The sequence below is a fragment of the Alexandromys fortis genome, unplaced genomic scaffold (assembly GCF_014885135.2).
Source record: "Alexandromys fortis isolate MF-2015 unplaced genomic scaffold, M_Fortis_MF-2015_v1.1 scaffold_72, whole genome shotgun sequence".
Classification (NCBI taxonomy): Eukaryota; Metazoa; Chordata; class Mammalia; order Rodentia; family Cricetidae; genus Alexandromys; species Alexandromys fortis.
Window position 1 is genome coordinate 6,028,831 of NW_026067969.1, and position 25,802 is coordinate 6,054,632.

At 51.7% G+C, this 25,802-nt stretch overlaps 1 protein-coding gene across 4 annotated transcripts in view; it reads left to right on the forward strand.

Annotated features, from left to right (window-relative positions):
• The first annotated feature begins 1,564 nt into the window (after positions 1-1,564).
• The window catches only part of Miga2 (mitoguardin 2), a 27,600-nt gene continuing 3,362 nt past the window's right edge, over positions 1,565-25,802 (forward strand). For 2 of the 4 annotated variants that reach the window (XM_050155156.1, XM_050155158.1), the window contains exons 1-13: positions 3,701-3,724; positions 5,238-5,470; positions 6,526-6,736; positions 9,072-9,184; positions 9,897-10,014; positions 10,191-10,327; positions 17,322-17,439; positions 18,480-18,580; positions 19,076-19,191; positions 21,089-21,161; positions 21,295-21,381; positions 24,516-24,614; positions 24,824-24,958. In XM_050155156.1, coding sequence (XP_050011113.1) covers positions 5,375-5,470; positions 6,526-6,736; positions 9,072-9,184; positions 9,897-10,014; positions 10,191-10,327; positions 17,322-17,439; positions 18,480-18,580; positions 19,076-19,191; positions 21,089-21,161; positions 21,295-21,381; positions 24,516-24,614; positions 24,824-24,958 — 1,404 coding nt within the window. In that variant the 5' untranslated portion in view covers positions 3,701-3,724; positions 5,238-5,374. Of the gene's footprint in view, positions 1,689-3,700; positions 3,725-5,237; positions 5,471-6,525; positions 6,737-9,071; positions 9,185-9,896; positions 10,015-10,190; positions 10,328-17,321; positions 17,440-18,479; positions 18,581-19,075; positions 19,192-21,088; positions 21,162-21,294; positions 21,382-24,515; positions 24,615-24,823; positions 24,959-25,802 lie in introns of those variants that run through there. The other 2 variants (XM_050155157.1, XM_050155159.1) reach the window with 2 other exon arrangements.

Here is a 25,802-nt window from a genome sequence, read left to right on the forward strand (position 1 = left end):
GGAAGAGCAGACAATGCTCTTAACCGCTGAGCCATCTCTCCAGCCCCAACTATTTTTTTTTTAAAGATTTATTTATTATGTATACAATGTTCTGCCTGCTTGTATGCCTGTATGCCAGAAGAGGGCACAAGATCTCATTATAGGTACCTGGGAGGTGCCATGTGGTTTCTGGGAATTGAACTCAGGACCTCAGGAAGAACAGCTAGTGTGCTCTTAACCTCTGTCCCATCTCTGCAGCCCAGGGAACTTTTAACAATTGTTTCCTGCCTTCCATCTTCCCAGCTAGGCAGGTCCTGCAGACAAAGGTTAGCTCCTAACTATTGCCTCTATGGGACCCTCTGCTTGTATTCCCTTAATTTTTAATTGTCCGCCTATGTGACTCTACTCTCTGTCTTGCATTCTTTCAGGGACAGTGAAAAGCGGCTATGTCGGCCACAGACTTTTACAAACATCCTGAGTTAACATCCTAACTTCTTATAGCTGTAAAACTTAAAATGTAAAGTGACTTTACATCTGACCTCAAGGTTGTAAACACTCTTTGACCAACACCCAGTGCTTGATTTTAATAGAAGAAGAGGCCCAAACCAGCCCCCATTGCCACAGCTACAGAAGCCTGATCTCTGGCTGCGGCCACAGCTATAGCTGATAAGCTTTGTGTGTCCCATGGTGATCTTTTTTTTTTTTCTTTTCGCTTTTTCTGGAATAAATTTTGCTTCTGGTTTAATAGACTTTGGTGGTCTGTCCCCCATCGCTGCGCGATCCCGGACCCAACAACCCTAGTACTTACTTGGGAGACAGGCAGGAGGATCGGGAGATTCAAGGGTGTCCTCAGCTACAAAATGAATTCAAGGCCAGCCTGAACTGTATGAGACCACGATCTTAAAGCAAATAAATAGGGGCTGTTGGCAATGGCACACACCCTTGATTCCAACACGTAGGGGGCAGAAGCAGTCAGATCTCTTGAGTTTTTGAGGCCAGTCTGGTCTACAGAGTGAGTTCCTGGTCAGCCAGGGCTATACACAGAAATCTTTTTTTTTTAATTTTTTTTTATACACAGAAATCTTGTCTTGAAAAACAAAACTAGAAAAAAAAAATAGGGGGGAGCGTTATCTGTCAGTCTCCAAAGCACGGATCCTTTAGAAACCCTTTCCGGAGAGTTTGGTAAACAGAGACCATCCCAGAGACAACGACGCTAGGGATGCGGTGTACAGAACAGGGCAGAGACTGGCAAGGGATGAAGAGGAATGTCAGGAAAGCCTGAAACGCTGGCATTTGAAAACTCGCTCTCAAGTGCAGAAGGGACTAGTCGCTGAGCGTGGCGGCTACACCAGCAGTCTTCCAGACAGCCCAGAAGCAGCCACTAGCTCCACCTCCTTCTGAGTAGCTCCGCCCCATTTTCCTGCGGCCCTCTAATACTGGTAGCCAATCGGAAGAGAGAACAGGCCATTCCACACCGCAACCACACTTAGGGGGCGTGGCGGAAAGCGGGGGAGGCGGGGTCGACGTGGGCACGTAGCCCGCCCCATTGGCCAAAGGCCACGGCGGCGCCGAGCGATCTGGAGACGTTCGTTGGTCCTAGCAGTGTCGGGCTGCATTGAGGCCACGCCCCCACTCCCCGACAGGGCCTGGTTTGGTTGTGTTGCCGCCGGGAAAGGAGACGCTGCCCTTCCGCAGCGATGGGATCCTGGGTGAGTGGCGGCCACTGCGCGGGCGAGCAGCGCAGCAGGGGTCAGGAGTGAGGCTTGCAGAGCACGGAGCCCAGCTCACGCAGGGGTCCGCGGCCCAGCTTGTCCTCTGAAGTGTCCAGGGTGGGATGAGTGGGCCCCCTGGACCAGGCGCGCGAGAGGATGCCTGGCTCTGGGGGTGGAACGAGAAGGGAGCTGGGTCAGAGAGGAGACTCCTGGGCCTGGAACGCCGTGGGTACTTGCCGGCCTGAAAGGAGCAGGTGTGCCGGCTGTAGGTAGAACCTCAAGGATGTTCTAGGGAGGTCGAGGCCAGAGAGAAAGGTCCCTGCTCTGGCTCCGCAATGAGCAGATGCTGAAGCTGGGAATATTGCCGATGTCTACTCTGGGGATGCCTAGTCTCCACAGAGATCCCACAGAGATGTCCCGGGATGGAAAAAACAGGATATGAGGCAGAGGGTGGCTTAGGGCTGACTGATCTGGGACCATAGCTGGGTCAAGGTGGAGCGAGAGAGAATGAATGTTCAGGCCAGAGTCATTAGTAGGGTGTCTTGCCCAAGAGAGGAGGGCCTGGGATGGAAACCCGGGATATCAGGTCTAGTGTGTCATGGTGGAGGAGCAGACGAGGCGGCTGGCATTAGAAGTGAGAGGCAGGCAGGATACGGTGGTGTTGAGCTTGGACCCTTCTTTTCTGTGAAGTGACCTTTCTCTTGATGGGCACAGCCAACACTAACTGGACTTTCCTGCAAACCTGACAGGCCTCTCTCCCCACCTCCACCTGCCTCAGCCCTAGCATAGGCTCTCCTCAAATTCCATGTGGCCTTCTCAGAAGTTCAAGGCCCTGAAGCCCTTCAGGTTTGGAATGGGCAAGCAGCAGACAGGAGCTAGGATGCTCACCTACAGCCTTGGGACCTCATCTCTCAAAGCCTCCCTTTGTGTATCTTTGTGGTAAACGGTGGCTACCTCAGGGGTCCTGAGAGCAACTGCACGCTCTTGCTCAGAGTTGTCACAACAAACTGGCCTTTGAAAAGCACAGGCAAGAATATCTCCTGTCATCAGATGCCCTTGACTCCCACCCAAGGCCAAGCCAGGCTGGAGTTTGGAGGAGGACCTGTGAAGGTTGTAGCTCACCTCACAGCCTCCAGGCAGCAAATCTGCCCTTGACATGGGGTAATTTCTTCAGCCACACTCACTCTTTTCGCCCTCTGCTCCACTCCACCCCTCAGCCTCAGGGCCAGCCTGATCGGGCTGTGTGCCTTCCCCACTCACCAAGGATAAGCTGTTTCTTGTTCATCTCTTGTGCTGGCCACCATCCCAGGAAGACAGGGTCTGCCCTAGCCTGTTCGTTCCTTTCTCTGGAGAACCCAGGAGTCATCCTTGAACTTGGCCCCCTGTAGGGTCTTGGGGTCTCGGTTATATTGATCAAACCACTGATCTGGCCTCGGGATAGGATGGTGGGGAGTCCCTGAGGTGGATTTAGGGGACCCAGAGGAGGCTGTCTTCGCCCTCTATGGCCCTGCTGGGGCTGCACCGCCTGCCCCTGCTGTGTTTAGCAGTATCTAGACCTTGAAGTACCCTCTCTCCGCTTTGGACTCCTGGCTTAGGCTCTGGAGACTCAATTTCTTCATCAGAAGGTAGGAGAGGCAGGGAGAAACATCCGCCTGTATAGTTGGCTCTTGACAGTAAACTCAGCACTCGTGAAACCAAAGGGAGAGAAGTGTCTTCAATTCAAGGCAAGGCTGTGCTGCAGTTTGAGACTGTTTCAAAAATAAATATGAATAAAAACAAACAAAAACCCATCGCCACCTCCAGATCAGCACAGACCTTTAGGCCGCAGGAAGTGAACCATTCCTAGCTTTGTGGAAAGAACGCCATGCTTCTCAGCCGGGAGCCCAAGAGAACTTTATTTAGAAAATGGCCTGTGTGTTTAAAAAGGCTGAGAAAGTACAGAAGGCCCGAAGTTAGAGGGTGACCTATTTATCTCCTAGTGTCTGGGTTCTTTCTGCAACCAGCCTGCCACACAAGCTGCCTTCTGCTCCCAGGTAGGTGTCTGTATACGGTTGTTGCCTGCCTGCAGGGGCAGCGTGGGGCCTGGGATTCTAGATGCACCCTTGGTGTTCATCCCACTCAATGAAGGCAACTGCTACATGCTAGACAAGTGCTTTAAAAAAAATTGAGGCAGGGTTGGCCTAAATTGCCCAGTCATTCTTGGAACTTTGATCCTCCTGCCTCAGCGTCCTGAGCAGCTGGGATCAGAAGCCTGTAGTGAGGTGCCCAACCCCTGAGAACACACTTGTTTACATCTCTTTATTTTTGCTCATGTGTATACCTTTTTTTTTTTTTTAAAAAAAAATATGTGTATGTGTGTGGGGTGTTTTGTGCATGTATGTGTGTGCACCATGCATGTACCTGGTACCTTCAGAGGGCAGAAGAGGCCATCAGATCCCCTTGAGCTGGAGTTAGAGACAGTTGTGAGTCACCATGTGGGTGCTGGAAATCAATTGAACATGAACTTTCTGGAAGAATACCCAATGCTTTCAACTGCTGAGCCAACCCTCTAAACCCTAGGCTTTTTTGTTGGGTTTTTATTTTTGTTTTTTGAGACAGGGTTACTCTATGTAGCCCTGACTGTCCTGGAACTTGCTTTGTAGACCAAGGCTGGCCTTAAACTCACAAAGATCCTCCTACCTCTGCCTCCAAAGTGCTGGGATTAAAGGCATGGATCACCATGCCCAGTTTAAAACATTTTTTATTGGGGCTGGAAAGATGGCTCAGTGGTTAAGCATGCTTGCTTCTTTTCCAGAAAACCTGAGTTCACTTCTCAGAACTTATCAGGTGGTTCACAACTGCCTATAATTCCAGCTCCAAGTATCCGGTGCCATCTTCTGACCTCTGCAAGCATCTGAACCCATGTGACAGACATCTACACACACATAAACAAAATAAATTGTGTATTTGAGTGTGGAGCACCTGCCGGAGGCGCACGTGGAAGTCAGAGAGCAGCTATGGGGTCAGGTCTCTCCTTCGTGTCTAGGTTCATTTCTGTTGCTCACATAAAATACCTTAGCAGAAGCAACTCGGGCAGAAGGGGTTTGTTTGGCTTGTTGTTCCAGGGACAGTCCATCACTGGGAGGAAGTCACAGTGACAGAATCTCATGACACCTGCTTGCATTACATACGCAGTTAAGAGGCAGAGAGCAAAGAACACAGTCCATGGCTCTAGCCCAGAGAGTGGTGCCACGCTGTGGATGGGCCACGCTGTGGATGGGTCTTTCACCTTGATTAGCATAGTTAATCCCTCATGGATATGCTCAGAAGCCAGCACCCCGAGTAACTTTAGATGTTTGTCAAGCTAGCAGCACATTGGACCTGGAGAACATTCTGGAGAATTCGGTGGTCAGGCTGGCTCAGCAAGTTCATTGAGCTGCTTGGCTATCTCACTGACCTGAAGCTTTTTGGCAGGATTGGGTTTTGAACATGGGGAGGGAGCCTCCACCACTCAACCCCAGCCCTGTTTGCCCCTTCTTGTGTCTCATCTGGTCGTCTGTCCCTCAGCTCTGTGAAAGGACCTTTTGTTACGTGTGCCCCTGCCCTGCTGGCATGTGGGTGGTGCCCAGGACCCGGCCAGAGACCAGTTGAAGACCTCAGAAGCTCTTACCCCAAGAATTCCTGCCTTGGGTGCTTGGTCTGCCATGGCGTTCCGTCGTACTGAGGGTATGTCCATGATCCAGGCTCTAGCCATGACTGTGGCTGAGATACCCGTGTTCCTGTACACGACATTTGGTCAGGTAAGATGGGTGTGGTCCTACCCAGGGGTCCTCAGCACCTGGGAGAGCTGAATCCGTATCATGGCTATACTGTGTGTGTTTAGTTAATTTCTCATTGCTGTGATGAAATACCTTAGCGGAGGAAGAGAGCATCTGGGCTCATAGTTCCAGTGGGCTATAGTCCATTGTGTGGGAGGCTTGGCAGCAGAAGCAGGAAGCAAACGGGCTGACAGGTGCAAACTTACCAGGGCTTAGCCCCCTTTCTCCACTTTCCACAGGGGACCTTGCCCTGCCCAGTAGTGGTCCCCTCCACAGTTAGGATGGAGAGTCCCTGGTGCTGGAGGGATGGCTCAGAAGTTAAGAGCACTGGCTGTTCTTCCAGAGGTCCTGAGTTCAGTTCCCAGCAGCCACATGGTGGCTCACAGCCATCTGTAATGAGATCTGGCACCCTCTTCTAGCATGGAGGCATACACACAGACAGAGCATTGTATACATAATAAATAAATGTTTAAAAGAACAAAGACAGAGTCAGGGCCTTCAGCTCAGTCTTCACCCTAAGGCTAGGTAACCTCTTGACTTCAGTTTGTCTATGGGCATGCTGACTAAATTCCTTGACACCCCCTAAAACTTTGTTTTGTGGGACAGAGTTCCACCAGGGCCAGCAGCAGAGAGTGGCCAGGATGAGCCTGTGTGAGTGGAGTGGTCTGGAATAGTGTGTCATTAGCTCCAGATGTCATTGGGAAATGGAGCTGTCAGGTCTGGGTTTGAGTTGTGTGTTGGTCATTTGGAAGATGGCAGAGACTGACAGATGGCACAGGTCAGGCCCTGGTGCAGTGCCTGGTGCTGTGCCCCTGCAGGCACGGAATTGTGACCAGCAGTGTGCAGGGCACACCGGGGCTCAGGTCCTAGATTCATCTCCTCAGCAATGTACTATGCTGTCTTTATATTTCTGGTTCACATTTGAGAAAAACTGGCCTGATTTACTTTTTAGTGTCCCTTGTCAGTCTTGTGATCGGCAGAGGAACACTGTGCCCACACCTCAGTGACATAACCAGGCCACTGTCTCTTTCCTCCAGTCTGCATTCTCCCAGCTGCGGTTGACACCAGGCCTGAGGAAGGTTCTTTTTGCCACAGCCCTTGGGACTGTGGCCTTGGCCTTGGCTGCCCACCAGCTGAAGAGGCGCCGGCGGAAGAAGAAGCAGGTGGGCCCTGAGCTAGGAGGTGAGCAGCTGGGTACAGTACCCCTGCCCATCCTCATGGCCCGCAAGGTCCCTTCAGTGAAGAAAGGTAGGTGTGTGGTAGGGGAGTCCTGACGTCATCACGGTTGTCACGGTTCAGCGCTCTTCTCTGTGGGGTCTTGGGCTAGTTCCTTCCCTCCTCACAGCCGTGCTCCCTGAAGTAGGAGGGCTAGAATCATTCCTTAAGACCCTAGGCTCAGTCTTGGTGGGTGCTGTTGGTCCTGGATGTCTTCATTTCCTCGGGGGACACAGGTCAGGGCCCAGGGGTGCCAGTTTCCTCCTGCTCAGGACTAGGAGGAGCCATGGGCTTCAGGAGCCCAATCATATTTCTCGTATTCCCCTTTTTAGGTGAAAAGGGATTTGCATGTAGTAATGCAACCCTTTTAGTGTATCCTTCTGAGCTGGAGACAGGGCCATCAGAGAAATAAGCCACTACGGGGAAAAAAAAACTTTTTTTTTTTTTTTTTAAATTTATTTTCGCCAGGCAGTGGTGGCGCACACTTTTAATGCCAGCACTTGGGAGGCAGAGGCAGGTGGATCTCAGTGAGTTTGAGGCCAGCCTGGTCTACAGAGTGAATTCCAGGACAGCCAGGGATACACAGAAAAACCCTATCTTGAAAAACAAAACAAAATTATTCTGGTGTTTATATGGACACGTGTGTAGGTGTGTGCGGTGGTGTCCTTGTGGTGGTCAGAGGACAGCTAGAAGAGTACTTATCTCCTCCTTCCAGCTTGTGGGTTCTGGGGTCAAGCTGAGGTCATCAGGCTCAGCAGCAAATGCCCTGCCCATCGCACCATCTTGCTGACCCTAGAAGGCTCTTAGCAGCCCCTGGAAATCTTGCCACATGTCATTGTCCTTTTGTTCTCCTCCTAAGGCAGAGTATTCCCGTAGGTTCTCAGTTTGGGAGAGTCAGTTTCTCACCTTGCAAAGTAGATTTTAAAGCCAGGTGTGATAGCGTGCCTGTAATTCTAGTTCTGGAGGCCAAAGCACGAGGGTGGACAGTTCAAGACTGCCGTGGGCTACAGACTGAGACTTCGTCTCAACAACCAAAATCCATATGAAAAGTCAAGAAAGATAAGGAAAATGAGGTTTCCAAGTTGCTTTATTTGTGTATTTTGTGTTTATTTATTTACTGTGCATGTACCATGGAGTACATGAGGCGATCAGAGGAGGCTTGTGGGACTTGATTCTCTTCTGCCACCACATGGGTCCTAAGGATCAATGTCAGGCCGTCAGGCTTGGTAGCAAGCCCCTTCCCTGCTGAGCCCTCTTCCCAATCCTGTTGTTTAAGATCTATGTGTTTATTTTGTGTGTAGGAGTGTAGGAGTGCTTTGCCTGCCTGTGTGTATGTCCACTGTGTGCCTGTGGAGGGCGGAAAAGGGCATTGAGCCACCTATGACTGGAGTTAGGGATGGTGTGAGCCACCAGTGAGGCCTGGGCGTTGCCTTCGCCTTGCACCTTGTCTGAGATGTAGTCCTTGGTTTTCCACAGCCGAATGCACAGGCTAGCTGCCCCTCAGCTTCTGGGAGTCTCTATCTAGTCTTTGCCTCCCATCTCTCCCTAGGAATGCTGGGATAATAGACATGGACCACTGCATCTGACTTTACATGGGGTCTGGGGATTTGAACTCAGTTCCTCATGTTTGTGTGGCAAATGCTTTACCCATTGATCCATCTCCCAGGCTCTTATTCTCCCACCTGCGCCCCCCGAGTCGGGGATCACATTGCCTGTGCCCACCGTGCCCAGTTTACGTAGTGCTGGAGGTCAAACTCAGGGCTCCTCTAGTTGAGCTAGAGCCTGGCCCTTTCGTGTTTTTATGTTGTCTATTCTTGCAGGGTAGGGTGAGTGTGTGTGTGTGTGTGCTGGGGTGGATGTGTGTGTGCATGTGTGCCAGGGTAGGTGTGTGTGCCAGGGTGTGTATGTGCGCCCGGGTGAATGTGTGTGTGCTTTGGAGTGTGTGTGTGCTGGGGTGGGTGTGTGCAGGTCAGAGGACAACTTTTAGGAGTTGGTTCTTCCTTCATCGAGGATTGAACCAGGTTGTTCGGCCTGGCAGCAAGTGTCCTTACCTGCTGAGCCACCTGGAAAAGAGAATTCTTTATCAGTCACTCAATCAAGCACACAGGCAAACCAAGCAAGAGGTAGGGAAGTGACCCTGCCTTGCTCTCAGCTTGTCCCAGCTTTTGGAGCCCACCAGTGGGCCTGGCCCTGTGTTAAATCAGCAGGCCACAGGAAGGGCCCCGTTCCTCTGCCTCTCCCTACAACAGTACACCCTCAGGGCCATCTGCTGGTGTTTTGCCTTAGGAGGTGAGGCCATCAGAAAGATGAGGATGGGCTGGACGGTCTGGGTGGAGGATGTGTGCAGGGTCCATTCTTCTCCCTACAGGCTACTCCAGCCGGAGGGTTCAGAGCCCCAGCAGCAAGAGCAACGACACTCTCAGCGGCATCTCCTCCATCGAGCCCAGCAAACACTCAGGCTCCTCCCACAGCCTGGCCTCGGTGAGGAGCCAGGGCGGGATCTGTGTGGGACAGGTACCACCAGGATACTCCTGGACTCTGCCCTGAGCAAGCTTCTAGACTGTTAGATGAGAGAGAGGCCCCCTTCATTCTTCACACCCTCATTCGTGAAGTCGGCCTTCAGAGGCTGGGGGTGACGGTTGGAGGCAGCAGTTTGAGATAAGTGTGGAGGCGCCGAACAGGAGCTTATCCCGAGGCTTGGGCCGCAGACCCTGAGCAAGTGCCTGGGAGCTGTCCAGGATGGGGCCGGGCACTGAGGGTCTAGAGATAAGGATACAAAGGTGAGCACTGTTGCACTGGAACTCAGCTTTGTGAGTCCATTCAGCAAGGACCCGCTGTAGCTCTAAGCCCGACTCTGGCTCTGCCCTTGCCCTCAAGTCTCCTGTGGTAAGGTAGAGGCCACTCTTGTGGTTGGGAGGCTCAGAAACAAGGTGGCAGCTGTCCATCCTCCTTGTCTGACTGGTAGAGCCGGGACTGGGGTCCAGTCTGGTTTCATACATGGCTGTTGGTATCAGCCTGTGTTTCTTTACACTGACAGTTTCTGTGGTGCATCGTCAAGCTGTTCTGAGGTTGTGGGTGCTGGCCGAGCCCCGGGAGATATCTAGGAGGGTGTATGGCTTGTGGTCAGCCTGTGGGTGGGCTTAGAGGAGGCCCACAAAGGGCCTCACTTCTTATCTGTATCCTTGGTCCCCAGATGGTAGTGGTCAATTCATCCAGCCCCACAGCTGCGTGCTCAGGTTCATGGGAAACCAGGGGGATGGAGGAGTCTGTGCCCACCACCGATGGCAGTGCTGAGAGCCTCTATGTACAAGGTTTGACTTGGGGGGAGAGCCCAGTATGCCTGGGGGGAATGGCCTAAGAATCTGAGCAAAGCAAGTCACTTCTTCAGTTACTGCCCCACCCCACATTGGCCTTGGCCTCCCTGCCATGGTGCGCCCCTGTAGGCTGAGACCAGGAGCTGACCCTCTCTCCTCTCACCTGTTCTCAGGCATGGAGCTCTTTGAGGAGGCCCTGCAGAAATGGGAGCAGGCCCTGAGTGTGGGGCAGAGAGGGGATGGAGGCAGCACCCCCACACCAGGGGACAGCTTCCAGAACGCAGACACCTCGTCAGAGGCACCATCAGAGGTAGGTGATCTTCCACAGCCACTGTGCGGGGAAGTTAGAGGGGTGGACAGACTGGCTCCCGTGTGACCTCTCCCGCAGGCATTTACTCTGTCGAGTCTCAGTCCATGAAAGCTCCACCTAGAATAGCATGCTAAGTGCTGTGTCGACCTGGTGGAGCCCGGTGGACAGGTCGCACATTGATGTTGATCAGATGCTTCTCAGCTCTGTTTGGGAGAGGGTGGATATGTTGGTGCAAGACCATAGGAAATGGGGCTCTTGTTAATAGCAGACTGGATTCTGCGGCCTTTGGGTTTTGTTTATGGCTTTTGGGAACACCACTCAAGTTGTTTATTATAATTCTATAATTTATTTATTTGTAAGATTTTATTTTTATTTTTTTAATGCATGTTTCCCTGCATGTATATCTTACTACCATGTTGGTGCCTAGAGTCCAGAAGAGGGTGTTGGATTCCCTGGAACTGGAGTTAGGGTTGTGAGCCACCCAAATGGTGCTGGGAACCAAACCCAGGTCCTCTAGAAGAGCAGCAAGTGCTGTTAACTGCTGGGCCATCTCTCCAGCCCCCACCCCCCTTTTTTTCTGGTATTTTTGAGATACGGTCTTTCTATGTTGCTCTGGCTATCCTGGAACTTACCCTGTAGACCAGGCTGGCCTCAAACTCACAGAGATCCGCCTGCCTTTCATTCATTCATTGGTTCATTCATGTTTGCATATGTGAATGTGCACGCCCAGGTACATACATGTGTGGAGGTCAGAGTCCAGCGCAGGTGCTGGCCCCTGCCTGCTGCCTTGTCTACGGTGGAAGTCTTGTTCACTGTATTCCATGCAGCCTCAGGGGATTCTCCCTGTCTGCCCCTCAGATGCACACACCACATCCAGCTTGACATTAGTTCTGAGGATTTAACACTGGTCCTCATGCTTGTGTGGCCAGTGCTCCATCTACTGCGCATGTCCCTCGCCATGTGTAGGCAGTGGGCTACATAGTGTGCAGGCAGATGGAGCAAGACTGGGCCGACGGTCACCCGTGGGGAGTTCTGGAGAGAAGGTGAAAGGCTCTCTTCTTACGTTGTCAGTGCCCTTCTCTTCTGCTTGTTTAAACAAAATTAAACTGAGTGGAATTAAACTGAGAATCTTGCATGGGCCAACTGCAGAAGGGCTACATCCCAGCCCTGTGTTTGATGGCTTTGAGCACATGTGCTTGGCCTTGTCTTGTGTGGGTGTCCGTACTGTGTGAGCTGTTGCTGTTTTATCCTTTACACAGTCCCAGAGCCCCGGCTCCTGTTCTCTGCCTGAGCAAGGTCAGGTGGGGACTTGCAGCTCGATTAATAAAAACCCACTGACAGATAGTAGGGTTGAACCTGAAGACAGGAAAAGCGAAGCAGCCGGCCACCGGCTCTTTCTTCTACCTCAGTCTGAAAATGGCGATCTTGCCCCCAGGAATCTCAGAATGAGACTGTCTGAGAGCTGTCTCCTCTGTAGGGCTGGGATTAAAGGCATGCACCACTACCGCCAAATTTCTGTGGCAAACTAATGTGACTACTGGGATTGAAGGTGTGTGTCACCACTACCTGGTCTATAAGGCTGACCAGTGCAGCTCTTTTACTCTCTGATCTTCAGGCAGGCTTTATTTATTAAAATACAAATGAAGTATCTACAGGGACTTCTTGGGGAGCAGCAAGATGTCTGGGAACCAGCCAGGAAATGGCAGCAGCCTTAGACATTAGAAATTTGGGGGAGCCTGGGTGTGGCAGCTCTCACCCAATGCTGGGGAGGCAATGAGAAGGTCACAGAAAGTTCCAGGCACTTGGGCTATAGAGTGAGTTCCAGGTCAACTTGGGTTTCAGAATGAGACCTGTCTCAAACCAAATAAACCAAACCAGGGGAATTTCACAGGGACTTGGCTGCTCAGATATCTGAGATAACAGGATATCACCAAGCGCAGGCCCCAGGACTACCTTGTGAGTCTGGCCAGTAGGATTGTGTCTCCTCTCTTCCAGCCCTGTGTGTGCACCTCCATAGAATGGGACCAGATCGATAGGGTGCCTGGTAAACAATGTGCAGGGCAAGCGTGGGTGGCGCCTGCAGGGCTGGGCTGGGTGGTGCCTGGCACAGGCAGTTACAGGTAAAGGTGCACTTCTGTTGCCCACGTGGAAAGCTGAGCTCAGAAACCTGTCACTCAGAAGTCATGGAGATCGTGGGGTGCAAAGATGAGAACCCCACATGCCATGGACCCTTACTGTTCATGTGTGGGCAGATGATGGCACCCACAGGTGTTTTGTTAGGGGGGAGCATTGAAGGACATGGCATTGGTTCCCCACTGTATTTACTACGCTGGTTATATCTGTGTGTACATAGACAGGGCATCTCTGTGTAGTCCTAGCTGGGTTATATCTATGTGTACATAGACAGGGTATCTCTGTGTAGTCCTAGCTGGGTTATATCAGTGTGTACATAGACAGGGTATCTCTGTATAGTCCTAGCTGTGTTATATCTGTGTGTACATAGACAGGGCATCTCTGTGTAGTCCTAGCTGGGTTAGAACTCTTAATGTGGATCAGCCTGGCCTCACAGAGGTATATCTACATCTGCCTCCCAAGTACTAGGATGTGTGTGTGTATACTTTTTCATTATTTATTTGTGTGTATGTGTGTGCCAGCACACTGATGTGCATGGAGAGATTGTGTGGGAGTTGCTTCTCCCAATTTGTGGATCCTGGGAATCAAACTTTGGTCATTGAGGCATGGTGACATGTGACACAGAGCCATCTTGCCAGCTGTCTTAGTTAGGGTTTCTATTGCTGTGAGAAGAAAGGGTTTCTTGACTTACACTTCCATATTGCTTTTTTTTTGTTTTTGTTTTTCGAGACAGGGCTTCTCTGTGGTTTTGGAGCCTGTCCTGGTACTAGCTCCTGTAGACCAGGCTGGTCTCGAACTCACAGAGATCTGCCTGCCTCTGCCTCCCAAGTGCTGGGATTAAAGGCGTGCGCCACCACCGCCCGGTTCCATATTGCTTTTCATCAATGAAAGAAGTTAGGACAGGAACTCAAACAGGGCAGGAGCCTGGAGGCAGGGGCTGATGCAGGGGCCATGGATGGATGCTGCTTACTAGCTTGTTCTTCATGGCTTGCTCAGCCTGCTTTCTTGTAGAACCCAGGACCACCAGCCCAGGGATGGCCCCACCCACCATGGGATGGGCCCTCCCCCATTGATCACTAATTGAGGAAATTTTGCCGTAAATCTGGATCTAATGAAGGCCTTTCCTCAGCTGAGGCTCCTTCCTCTCTGACTCTAGCTTATGACAGGCCGACTAACAGAACCAGCCGGAACACTAGCCTTTGTTTTTCAGATAGTGTCTGACTGTGGAGCCCCGAGTGGCCTGGAACTGGCTGTGTAGAACAGGCTGACCTCGAACTCACAGAGGCCTGCCATTGCCTCCCAAGTGGTGAGGCTGAAGGTGTGCACTACCACACCCGGTTTGCCAGACCTTAAATTACATTGTGTGTGTGTGTGTGTGTGTGTGTGTGTGAGAGAGAGAGAGAGAGAGAGAGAGAGAGAGAGAGAAAGAGAGAGAGATGCATGGATGATGTCCTACAGTGGACAACCTACAGGAATCAGTTCTGTTTTTCCACCTGTGGAGACCTGAGAGTTGAACTCAGATTGTCAGCCTTGGTAGCAATCTCTCTGACCTGCTGATGTATCTCACTGGCTCACCATCCTCTTCGTTGTTATTTTAGATTTAGTTAGTTTACTTAATGTGTGTGAGTATTTTGCCTATGTGTATGTATGTTCAGTACATGTGTGCCTGGTATAAACCAAGGTCAGAAAGGGGTCAGATCCCCTGGAACAGGTGGTGAGCCAGCATGTGGTACTGGGAACAAATAGAGCCCAGGTCCTCTATAAGAGCAGCCAGAGGTTTTAGCTCCTAAGCCATTACTCCAACCCCGTGTTAACATTTTTGTTTGTTTTGTTATTTGAGACTGGGTTTCTAGCTGTCCTGGAACTTGGTCTGTAGACCAGGCTGGCCTTGAGCCCACAGAGCTCTGCCTGCCCCTGCCTGCTAGGTGAGTGCTAGGGTTAGAGGTGTGCGCCACCCCCAGCTCCTGTGCTGGCATCTTTAACAGCTGTGTTGGGCAGTGTTCCTGTTTTGGGGGGTTGTGGCTATCAGTCTCGGTCTTCTCATAAGTCCCTGCATATGTTAACACTCACCCCCACATTCTCTCGCCTCCTCCCGCAGCCCTGTGCGCTCTGGCCGTGACTGGCGTTCCTTTGCCAATGCTGCCTGGCTTTTCCCGTGCTGCTTGCCAGCCATCTGTGCAATGTGCTAAAACTTTTATTCCTTTTGTGGTTGTTTTGTGGGGAGGCATGGTGCACACGTGGAGGTCAGCAGACAACTTGTAGGAGTTGATACTCCACCTATGTCACGTGGGTCCTGGGGCGTGAGCTCAGAATTATTGGCAGGTACCTTTATCTGCTGAGCCAAGCTGCTAGCCCTCATCTATGTGTTCCTTTGGAGAAATGTCTGTTCTGGTCCCCGTATGTGGGATTACAACACACCGCTTGTTTTCAATCTTACAATGCTGCCATTGAATGTGCATGTCCCTTTGTATATTCTACGGGCACACCTGTTGTTTCTAATCTTTTGATGGTGCTGTTGAGCGTCCCTGGTATATTCTAGGCTCAGTTCTGTTTTCAGCTCTATGACTTACAGGATCTTCTGTCCTGGGAGTTTTCACCTTTTTGCATTGTTTTCTTTGAGACATGTCTCTCCACATATCCCTAACTACTGTCCTGGAGCTCACTCTGTAGACCAAATTCACTCTGGCCTCAAACTCACAGAGATTTCCCTGCCTATGCCTCCTAAGTGCTGGGATTAAAGGTGTGTGCCACCTTGCCCATAGAGTTTTCACATTGTTGTTGGCATCCATTGAAATACACAAGACAATTTTAAATTTCCGGGCTAGAGGTGAAGCTTAGCTGGTAGAGTGCTTGTTTACCGTGCACCAAGCCTGTTGTGGGATATTTGTACCCTGTGTGAAGATGTATTTGCTGTGACTGGTGTAATAAAAAGCTGAACAGCCAGTAGCTAGGCAGGAGGTATAGGTGGGATATCCAAGAAGAGAAAGGAAGAGGAGGAGTCAAGGTGCACAAGAGATGCCAGGAGACACGGAAAGGAAAGAGGAGGTGCAAGATGGAAGAGGTGACGCCACATGATAGCACAGACTAATATAAATGGGTAAAATTATAAGAGCTAATTAGGAACAAGCCTAAGCTATAGGCTAAGGTTTCATAATTAATAAAAAGTCTTCGTGTTATTATTTGGGAGCTGGCTGGTGGGACAGAGAAAGACTCGCTACACAAGCCCTGGGTTCCATCCCCAGCACCACATAGGCCAGGAATAGGCCAGCAATCCCAGCACTTGGGAAGTGGAGGCAGGAGGATCAGAAGTTTAAGGTTATATAGTGAGTTTGAGCTCAGCCTGGGCTACCTGAGACATTGTCTCAAAACAGAACCTTTTTTTTTTTTTTAATTCTGAAGTTCACGGTGTCTGCTTTTCTCAAGTCGGTTGAGCTTCTGTGTCATGTGTGCAGCTTTGACCCACCCACAGTTATTGCCGGAGAGCTGACAGACATCTTCGGGAGCTGCCAGGCAGGCTCTGCTGGCCATGCTAGGAATCCAGCAGAGTGTGGCCTGTGGCCCAGAATCCTGTAGGTCTGGTCCAGGTCTCTCTCCTGCCGTATTTTAGTAAAAACCCTGGGCCACTTAACCACCTTCAGTCTTCTCTCTGTAGCATCCCTGCTCCAGAGAGATGCTTTGAGGCTAAGCCTCACAGCTCTTCTGGCCCTTGCTCAGGCCTGATTGGCCCTCATCTGTCTCCTCCCTAGGCTCTGGTTACTGTAGCAACAGGCTCTACTCTGGTTGCCTCCACCTCCATGGAGAGAGTGGTTAGGCTAACTCTCGTCTCACCCTGGGACCCAAGCCCAGAAGCCTGAGGGTGAGAGGGAGCAGTACCCCACTACAGAGCTCACAGACTCTGTCCCCACACCAGCTCCCACCTTCCGCGTTAGGCCCAGGCCCTGCTTGTGCCTCCTTGGAAGCATTTTCCTGCCACCTGCATCCTGCCTGGACAGCCAGGCCTTTGCTGCTTAGCTTGTCACCTGCAGACCATAACGCTCACATGTCCCTTGCTTAGTGACACCCCAGGAACAACTACAACTCTGTGCACCTGTCTCTCGAGTCCTCAGAACCCTCTTCACAAACCAGCCCCTTTTCAGTCCCTTCTGTAGGGAAGGTATTGGAGGAGGCCACCTTGAAGGGCTTGCCCAGATTTATAGGATCTGTACTCTGAGTGTGGGTGGCGGGGGTGGGGGGGGGAAGAGTGGGGCTTCATTCCAGTAACAGTCTTGGGTCACCTAGAGTAGAGACACTGTGTTCTAGGAAATATGTTCCACCAGCCAACCAACAAGAAAGCAAGAGGGGCTGAGGGTATGGCTCAGCTGACAGAGTGCTTACCTAGCATGTAGGAAGCCTGAACTTGGTCCCCAGTACCATGTAAAACCAGGTGTTGGGGAGCAGACTTTGGTCGCCTCCAAGCCCAGTATGCTATCTAACTGAACCACTGACCCATCTCTCAACCCTGGTTGATAAGATTTTCTTTTTTTTCTTCTTCTTTTCTGGGACAGGATCTTGCTGTGTAGTCCTGGCTGCCTGGAACTCACTAATGTCCCACATTGGTCTCAAACCTGAGATTTTCCTGTTTTTGCCTGTAGGGTTCCAGGACTACAGATGTGCACCACGATGCCATTCCTGCTGAGATCCTTTGCCCGTCTTTCTGGCATCAGAGTGTGTGTGTTTACACCGTGATGGTTGGTGCCTCCTGGAGTGGCAGGGAGCACGATTCTAGAGTTCTTCTGGACTCCGAGCCAGCTCATTTCCTTGGGGCCCTGTCTGAACGGGGAGCTTGGCAGTTGTAGGTTGAAGGTTATTGTTTGTGTCATAGCCAGAGTCGCAACGGAGGGAGTTTGCCGAGAAGCTGGAGTCCCTGTTGCACCGGGCCTATCACCTGCAGGAAGAATTTGGTTCCACCTTCCCCTCTGACAGCATGCTGCTGGATCTCGGTGAGCAGGACCATGCAGGCTATTGCAGGCTTGAGGTGCCAGGACAGAGGTTGGGGACAAAGCAAGAGAACCAGAGCTTGGTCCCCCAGTGCCGCAAACAAATCAGAGTTCCCTGGACTTCACTGAACAAATAGGGAAACTGAGGTATCCCTTAAAGATGGTAGATAGACACTGAAGCAGGACGAGGCTGACAGAGTCCATAGGTGGTGTGCCCAGGCCTCTTGGGAGTGCCCTTGGGCTGTGTGACATCTCTGGGCAGGTCTTCAGGCCTCTGCACTCACGTGGTAGTTAGCCCAACCAGGCCGTGGAGGTGAAGGGTGTGAACCACAGGGAGGGAACCAACTTGCTCAGCCCAGTGTCCAATATCCCCATGTCTGTTATGTGTCTGGCCTTGCCCAGAGAGCCTTGTGGGAACAACTGGGGTCCAGAAAGGGCTGGCCAGTTCTGCACGCCACATCTTCCCTGGCTTCTTGGTATTGACCTCAGTGGCTTTGCCTACTGGAAAAGTCCTGTTCCCATGGATCTTTATAACTAAAGTTGATAGGGCCTTCAAGGTAAGCACTATCAAGTCTGTAACCTCTATTTGAAAGTCCAGACCCGTACTCCAGAGCAAGCAGACTAGGGAATGCTGGGTAATTGCCCTTGGATGCCCTTAAGGCAGTTTCCACCTTTTAGAAAGGGAAATAATAGATTGGCTGGTGGTGGTGCCCAGTTTACTAATTCCACAGGGAGGCAGAGACAGGAGGATCTCAGAGTTTGAGACCACCCTACTACAGGGTGAGTTCTAGGACAGCCAGGAATGTGCAGGAAAACCCTGTTTTGAAAAATCAAAACCAAAAAAAGGAAGCGCTCACTATGCAGGGACATAGAGCAACAGAATGGGTGTTGAGATGACCCCGTTGTTATCACACAGCTCAGGGCAGCTTTGTGGCCTCTGCCAGCATCTGCCCCAGACGGGTCTGGGTCTGGGGGTCACTGCTGTGGGCGGGCGGGGATTCCTGCAGCAGCATGGGTCTCAGCCCAGTTCTACTCCATTGCAGAGAGGACCCTCATGCTGCCCCTGACTGAGGGCTCACTGCGTCTACGGGCCGATGATGAGGACAGCCTGACCTCAGAAGACTCCTTTTTCTCAGCCACTGAGGTGATTTCCTGGGGGACCGAGTTGGGTCAGACCAGGCCTTCTGGGCCAGCACTAGGTTGTGTGGAAGTAAGGTTATTTTCTTGGGTGGGGACCAAGCTCTGCCTCCTAGAGACTCTGAAGTGCCAGGTCAGAGCAGGGGTGCCCCCTGTCCCCAGGACTCTAAACCACACCCAGCTCTAGTGTCTCTAATCCATTCAGTCCTTTGGTTAGCATTAGTTTGCTACTAGACTGGGATAAGGAACATGGTGTCTGTGCTTGGGACAGGAAGATGAGTGTGTGTCCAGTAGACTGTTCCTTTGGGCAGAGAACCTAGACATAGGAGTGCTGAGATCTAGGGCTGGACACGAACTAGGCCTCCTGTCTCCTGGGGCTAGTGTATCTTTGGCATCTCCATGATGGGCCATAGGCAGGCCCCTTGGGAGGTCACTATTGGTGTGGCCCAGAGCTCTGGCGTCTGTGGGGTGCTGCTCACTGGCCTCCTTGGCCCCTCTCCAGCTCTTTGAGTCCCTGCAGGTTGGAGATTACCCGCTCCCTCTCTCCAGGCCTGCTGCTGCCTACGAGGAAGCTCTGCAGCTGGTGAAGGAGGGCAAAGTGCCCTGCCGGACACTCAGGTGAGAGTAAGCGGGGGCTGTGGGTGGGCTCCAGCCCTGGGGAAGAGGCACAGAGGCCCAAGGTGCCTGGCAAGGACTCAGCTGAGCGAGTGCCTCACACTGCGCATGCCTGGGCCATCCCACTGCAGCAGAGGTCCAGAACACACCCAGCAGGCCAGCTGTGCTCCATGCATCTTTAATCCCAGCTCTCAGGAGGCAGAGGCAGGTGGATCTCTGAGTTTGAGGCCAGCCTGGTCTACAGAGTGAGTTCCAGGACAGCCAGGGCTGTTATACAGAGAATCCTGTGTTGAAAAACAAAATAAAAATACCCACAAACCAAGAGCCAAGGAAGTATCTCCATGGTAGAATGCTCACCTTGGCTCACACAGGACCTGAGTTATGTTCCTGAGACAGTTAGAGGCTGAGAAAGACAGCCATACTTTTAGAAAGAGCTAGGTCTGTGGAGCCTGCCAAGTCCTAGACAAATTTGAAGGCAACACCAAGCTGGGCTCAAGGTTGGGTGGCCTAACACACCCTTCTTGAAAACTTTGAAAATAAAAGTAGTTTGTGACCTTGACAGAAGTCCTCTGGTCTCTTGCCCTCCCTGTCCTGAGCTTACACTGGATCTCTTAACCCTCTCTTTTAGGTAGGGCACTTGACAATCTTGTATATCCCAAGCTGGCCTTGAATTGGAACTGTCTTGTGTAACGCCTTGAACTCCTGATCCTCCTGCTACTACCCCTGAGTGCTGGGAGGTACCTAGTTTGTTTTGTTTTTTTGAGACAGGGTTTCTCTGTAAGCTCTGGCTGTCCTGGAACTCGCTCTGTAGCCCAGGCTGGCCTCAGACTCAGAGATCCATCTGCCTCTGCCTCCCTGAGTGCTGGGATTAAAGGTGTGTGCAACCACAACCCAGTAAGAAAATGTTATTAGCATATATTAATTATATATAATAGTTTCATTGTGACATTTTAATACATGAACATAATGTGTTTTGATCATATTCAAGCCCTGTCCTCTTCCACTTCCCACTAATCCTTCTTTCAAACTATCTTTACCTTCTGTTTTTATGTCATCGTGTGTGTGCGTGTGTAAAAGAGCATGAACAGAAGCGAGTGTGTGTGTGTGTGTGTGTGTGTGTGTGTGTGTGTGTGTGTGTAAGAGAGAGAGCATGAACAGAGCGAGTGAGCTGGTGTGTTTCTTTAGGGCTGCCTCCAGCAGCATGGAGCATGGGTAAGGGTTGTTTCAGGAGCATGGATACCTTGTCAGAGGCTGCACTGCTCAAGAGAATGTCTCTCTCTCCCATCGGCATTAACTACATAGAAATCGTGAGCCACCATGTGGTCACTGAGAATTGAACTCAGGACCTCTGGAAGAGCAGTCAGTTCTCTTAACCTCTGAGCCATCTCTCCAGCCCTAACTACATAGAAATCGTAATCTTCAGGGAGAGTGGCACTCTGCCCTCAGAAGTGAACTTGCTGTCCCGTGGTCTTGCACTTTGTTTTCCCATCGTGGCTTGTCATGGTTTAAAAGTCCACTGCCTGAAAATAGCAGAAAGCTCTGTCAAGGGCTCTAGTGACTGAGAGAGACACCATATGGAACCGGTTGGCCTTTTTGGTACTTTTCCAGGGAGCAGTGATGACTGATTGTGGTCTAAAAGAGGCTAAGGTCAGGCTAGGCACCATAGCCATTACTGCTACTTGTGCCCAGGGCCAGAGGGGCCAATGAGGCCCCAGAGAACATCCAGTCAGCCTGTGCCTTTGAGTGGGGTGAGACTAAACGTAGAAGAGGTCATACTGCCAGGCTGAGGCGGGCCAGGTTGGACCCTTGCCCTCTCCTGCTCGCCCAGAGTACACCTACCTCCATTGGACCTTGGCTAGGCAGGACCAGGTGGCATGACACCATCTGTCCCTCTCCTCAGGACAGAGCTGCTGGGCTGCTACAGTGACCAGGACTTCCTGGCCAAGTTGCATTGTGTACGGCAGGCCTTTGAGGTGGGTGTGCGGGGGGGGGGTGTGGTGTGGTGCGGGGGTCACTGGGGAGGGCGCTGGGCCTGCCCCACACAGGGTCACTCTGCCCTCTCCATGGGTTCTGGGAGGCCAACAGCTCATCCCCTTCTTTCTTCAGGGGCTTCTGGAAGAAAGGGACAACCAGGTCTTCTTTGGGGAGGTCGGCCGGCAGATGGTGACAGGCCTGATGACCAGAGCTGAGAAGGTAGCCGGGGTGGGACTGTTTCACATTTTCTTGCCCATGACCTTTCCCTCCGAGACCTTATTTCTGACTGGTGTTTGCTTTGTTTTGCTGACTGTTGATTGGCTCTGTAAAAACAACAGACTGGAACCTATGAAATGGTTCAGTGGGTAAAACTGTGCCCTATAGGACTGGTGACCTGAGGAAGATCCCCAAAACCCATGATGAAAAGGGAGACCAAGTCCCAAAAGCTGTCCTCTGACCTCCTCATGCGGCCTGTGGTATGCGTGTGTCTGCACTCCTGTGAACACAGTAATAATTAAGGCAGCAGTTCTGGGGGCTGAGCCTATGGCTCAGTTGTTAAGTGCTGGCCGGGCGAGCATGAGGACCTGAATTCAGAGCCCATCTGCTAAATGCCACGTGCGGTAGAGTGTGTTGTAATCCTAGTGTTGTGAGCTCCTGCCAGTCAGTCTCATTGAGCCCCTGTGTGGCCCGCACATGCATACAAACACGCTAAAATCAAGTAGAGTCCTGGCATCTTAGTATGGCCATGGGGTGCTTTGAAAGGGTTGCCGGTCCCTCCCAACCTGGAAACCCTCCTTGCTCCAACTAAGAAGGCTAGAGACTTGAACTCTTTCTTCCTTGTGATTCAAAAAGTACTACCGCTTTGTAAAACTGACCAGTTATAAAATGTAAACCACAAGATGGGGGGGGGGGTGGCTCACACCTTGAATCCCAGCACTTGGAAACGGAGACAGGCAGAACTTTGTGAGTTTGAGGCCAGCCTGGTCCACAGAGTGAGTTCCAGGACCGGCTCCAAAGCTCAGAGAAAGAAACCCTGCCTTGAAAAACAAAACCTAAATAAATAAATAAATAAATAAATAATTAAAAAAAAAAAAAACAACCAAAGAAGGTCCCCGCATCTGTCCAAGGTGACCCTTGCTGAAGTCCCAGATCTGTTCCTTGGATGTTCTGACTGCAGGTGCCATTGCCCACCTCCCCAGCTGTGCCCTGCCAGCAGCATGCAGTTTTTACTTAGTGACGTCACAGGGTATCTCTTCCTGTTCCACTGTAACTTGCTGGTGTGGGAATTACTGCTGCAAAGCCCTCCAGCTTGTGGGCAGGCATCTTGGTGGCATCTGCTGTTGTTCAGGTGTTGATGGCTGCATTCATCCCCACACAGATTCCATGGGGACCTGTGAGGTCTCTCTCAGACCCTGGCAGGACTTTCAAAGGCTCTCATTGGTCCCTGTTGGCAGCAGAAGAGTCTGTGTGCTCAGTCTTGGCTGGTACTGGGCTTCTGTAACCTTAACCTTAGCCACTGTGTCCGCTGCTTCGCGGCTCTTTGCTTATGGGAGAGATTGCACGGCTCTCCATCTTTATCACCCGCTTGTGCTTTTGTCGAAGGATTGGAACAAGTCTCTTGAGAGAGAGGTCTTGTGTAACAGGCTGGCTCTGTGGCTGAGGATGACCTTGAACTCCTGCTCCTCCTGCATCTGCCTCCCAAGTAGTATGATCACAAGCATGCACAACCATGCCCAGCTTCTTTTAAATTTTTGTTTTGTGTACATGAGTCTGGGGGCCTGTGCACTGCACCTGTTGCATGTGGAGGATGGCGGACAGCTTGTGGGAATTGGCTCTCTTCTTCTATATGGGTTCAGGACTAAACTCCAGTTGTCAGCACGTGGTAGGTGCCTTTGCCACTGCAGCATCATGCTGGCTCTCCCTTACTCATGCCAATGCTCCTGCCTCAGCGTCCTGGGGCTATGCTGGAGCGAAGCTGTTATATAGGCTGTCCTCTTAGTCCTCGCTCTCCTGATCTAGACCCTGCGACCACACTTGTCTCCCACCGCTTCAGATGCGCTGGTCCAGCTGCCCTCGGTCATGACCTGAGGCTGACGTGTGCTATGCTGGGCTTACCTGGCCCTGTGCAGCTTTGGGCACTGGGCCTCGGGGGCAGACCAGGCCCTCTGCCTGCTTTGGACCTTCCTCTGTGCTGCCCTCTGCATGGCACATCTTCCTTGATTACTTTTTATTTAGACAGTTATGAAGTCCATATAGAAGAGAGTATGGGAAGTGTGTATAATATATAATGGCAAAGAAAATGAACCCAGAGGGTTCTCAGCTCTGGCCTTCTTACCCTGCATCCTACATAGGATGCCCCTTGTCCTTCCCACCATGCAGTGAAGCCCCCAGGAGCCAGGATTGTGTGCAGTTGAACCCCTGACATTGAAGGCCCTGATGGGTGCTGTGTTTACCATAGCCAGGAGACTGTCCCCAGTGCCTGCAATCTGCCCCAAGTGAGCTCCAGGCTGCTCTTTCATGTCTCTCCAGCAGCCGTTAGCTCTGTCACAGTCTTCGTGTAGCAGATGAGGAAACTGAGGCTGGAGAGGGAGAGGAGTTGTCCCAGGCCACTGAGCAAGTGAAGTGTAGAGCCAAGCTCTGCAGTCACGAATGCCGGGTCCAGCCTATGCCTTAGTTGGCTCTCCTTGGCCTCCCAGGAATAGGAAGGGGAACAGAAAACAAGTGGCCTAGGGCCAGGCCGTTCTGAGCAGGCCTCTGCTGCCTCTGCCCCAGTCAGCCTTCGGCTTGTTTTCCACTAGAAAAGGCCCTGCGCTCCAGCACAGGCGCTCTCAGAGCCCTGTCTGCAGTTGTAGCATCAGGGCCATTTTGTAACCTTGCCGCCTTTGGCCAAGACTTGGGTCTTTCTCTTTCCATTTATAAGTGGATGTGTCCTGTGTCAACCACCCTCCATGCTAGGCAAGCCTGTGCTACTGAGCCACATGCCCTGCCCCTGCAAGAGTCCGCTCCAGTGCTTAGGGAGTGCTTCTGTGCCAGGGGCTGGCCGTTTCCACCCCTGAAAACCACATCTTCTCCCGGGCCCCTCCAAGGACAGGTCACGTAATGGAGCTGTGCCTGGCTCCCAGAAGGCCACAGGTGTTTAGTAATGAGCCAAACAGACATGGCTGGGTGCTCTGGTGTGGATTCTGCCCCAGACACACCCTGGTTGTCGGAAGGTTCAGGCAAAAGACGCCTACTCCTTGGAGTAAGGCCCAGCTCTGCTGGCACATTCTATCCACAGCCCAGCCTGCCTGTGAATCTTACCCTGCTGGGTCTCAGGGCCTCTCCCCAACCAGAACCGGCTGTGCTTCTCACAGAGTCCCAAAGGCTTCCTGGAGAGCTATGAGGAGATGCTGAGCTACGCCCTGCGGCCTGAGACCTGGGCCACCACCCGGCTGGAGCTGGAGGGCCGAGGGGTGAGTTGGCTCGTGTCGAGCTCCTCGGGTCCTACAGAACTGAGATCCTTTTGGTGGGAGCTTGTGCCCAGCTCTATATGTGTGTGTGCTGAGCAGCTGAGATGGCTCATCACTGCACACACAGAGCCTGGCTTCCAGCCATTTCCTCACGCGTGCTGCACAGCCCCCCACAGCCACAGCAGCTCTAGACCTAGCATCCCCTTTTGCAGGTGGCATGCATGAGCTTCTTTGACATTGTGCTGGACTTCATCCTCATGGATGCTTTCGAGGACTTGGAGAACCCCCCATCTTCGGTGCTCGCTGTCCTGCGGAACCGCTGGCTGTCCGACAGCTTCAAGGAAACGGTGGGCCACTGTCCCTTTCCGTATGTGTTCATGGTACATAACTTGGGCACTAGTCTCTTGTCCCTCGAGTTCGTTTATCCTCCTATTCCAGGGCCAGTCCCTGTTCACTGAGATCTGGGGTGACAGACTCAGGGCATTCCAGAGTTTCCTGATGCCCTGGTTCTGGCAGAAGTGCACATTTCCCTTTGCATTGTACTTCATGTGGTTCAGACCCTTACCCTGGGTTGACACTAAATATATTCATCTTAATGAATCACCTTAGTTTAAAATAGAGGTAATTCCCCCCAACACCTCTACCCCTCAAACAACCAAAAATCAAACTAGCCAGGCAGTGGTGGTACACACCTTTAATTCCAGCACTTGGATGGTGGAGGCCGGCATATCTCTGAGGCCAGCCTGGATTATAGAGCTATTTCCAGGACAGCCAGGCTATGTAGTGAGACCTTGGCTTGAAAAATCAAAACCAGGGGCTGGAGAGATGGCTCAGTGGTTAAGAGCACCGCCTGCTCTTCCAAAGGTCGTGAGTTCAATTCCCAGCAACCACATGGTGGCTCACAACCATCTGTAATGAGATCTGGTGCCCTCTTCTGGCCTGCAGGCAGAGTACTGAGAATACTGTATACATAATAAATAAATAAATCTTTAAAAAAAAATCAAAACCAAGGGCTGGAGAGATGACTCAGAGGTTAAGAGCACTGACTGTTCTTCCAGAAGTCCTGAGTTCAAGTCCCAGCAACCATGTGGTGGCTCACAACCACCTGTAATAGGATCTGATGCCCTCCTCTAGGATGCAGGCACACATGCAGACAGAACACTCATACATAAAATATAAACAAAGTTTTTT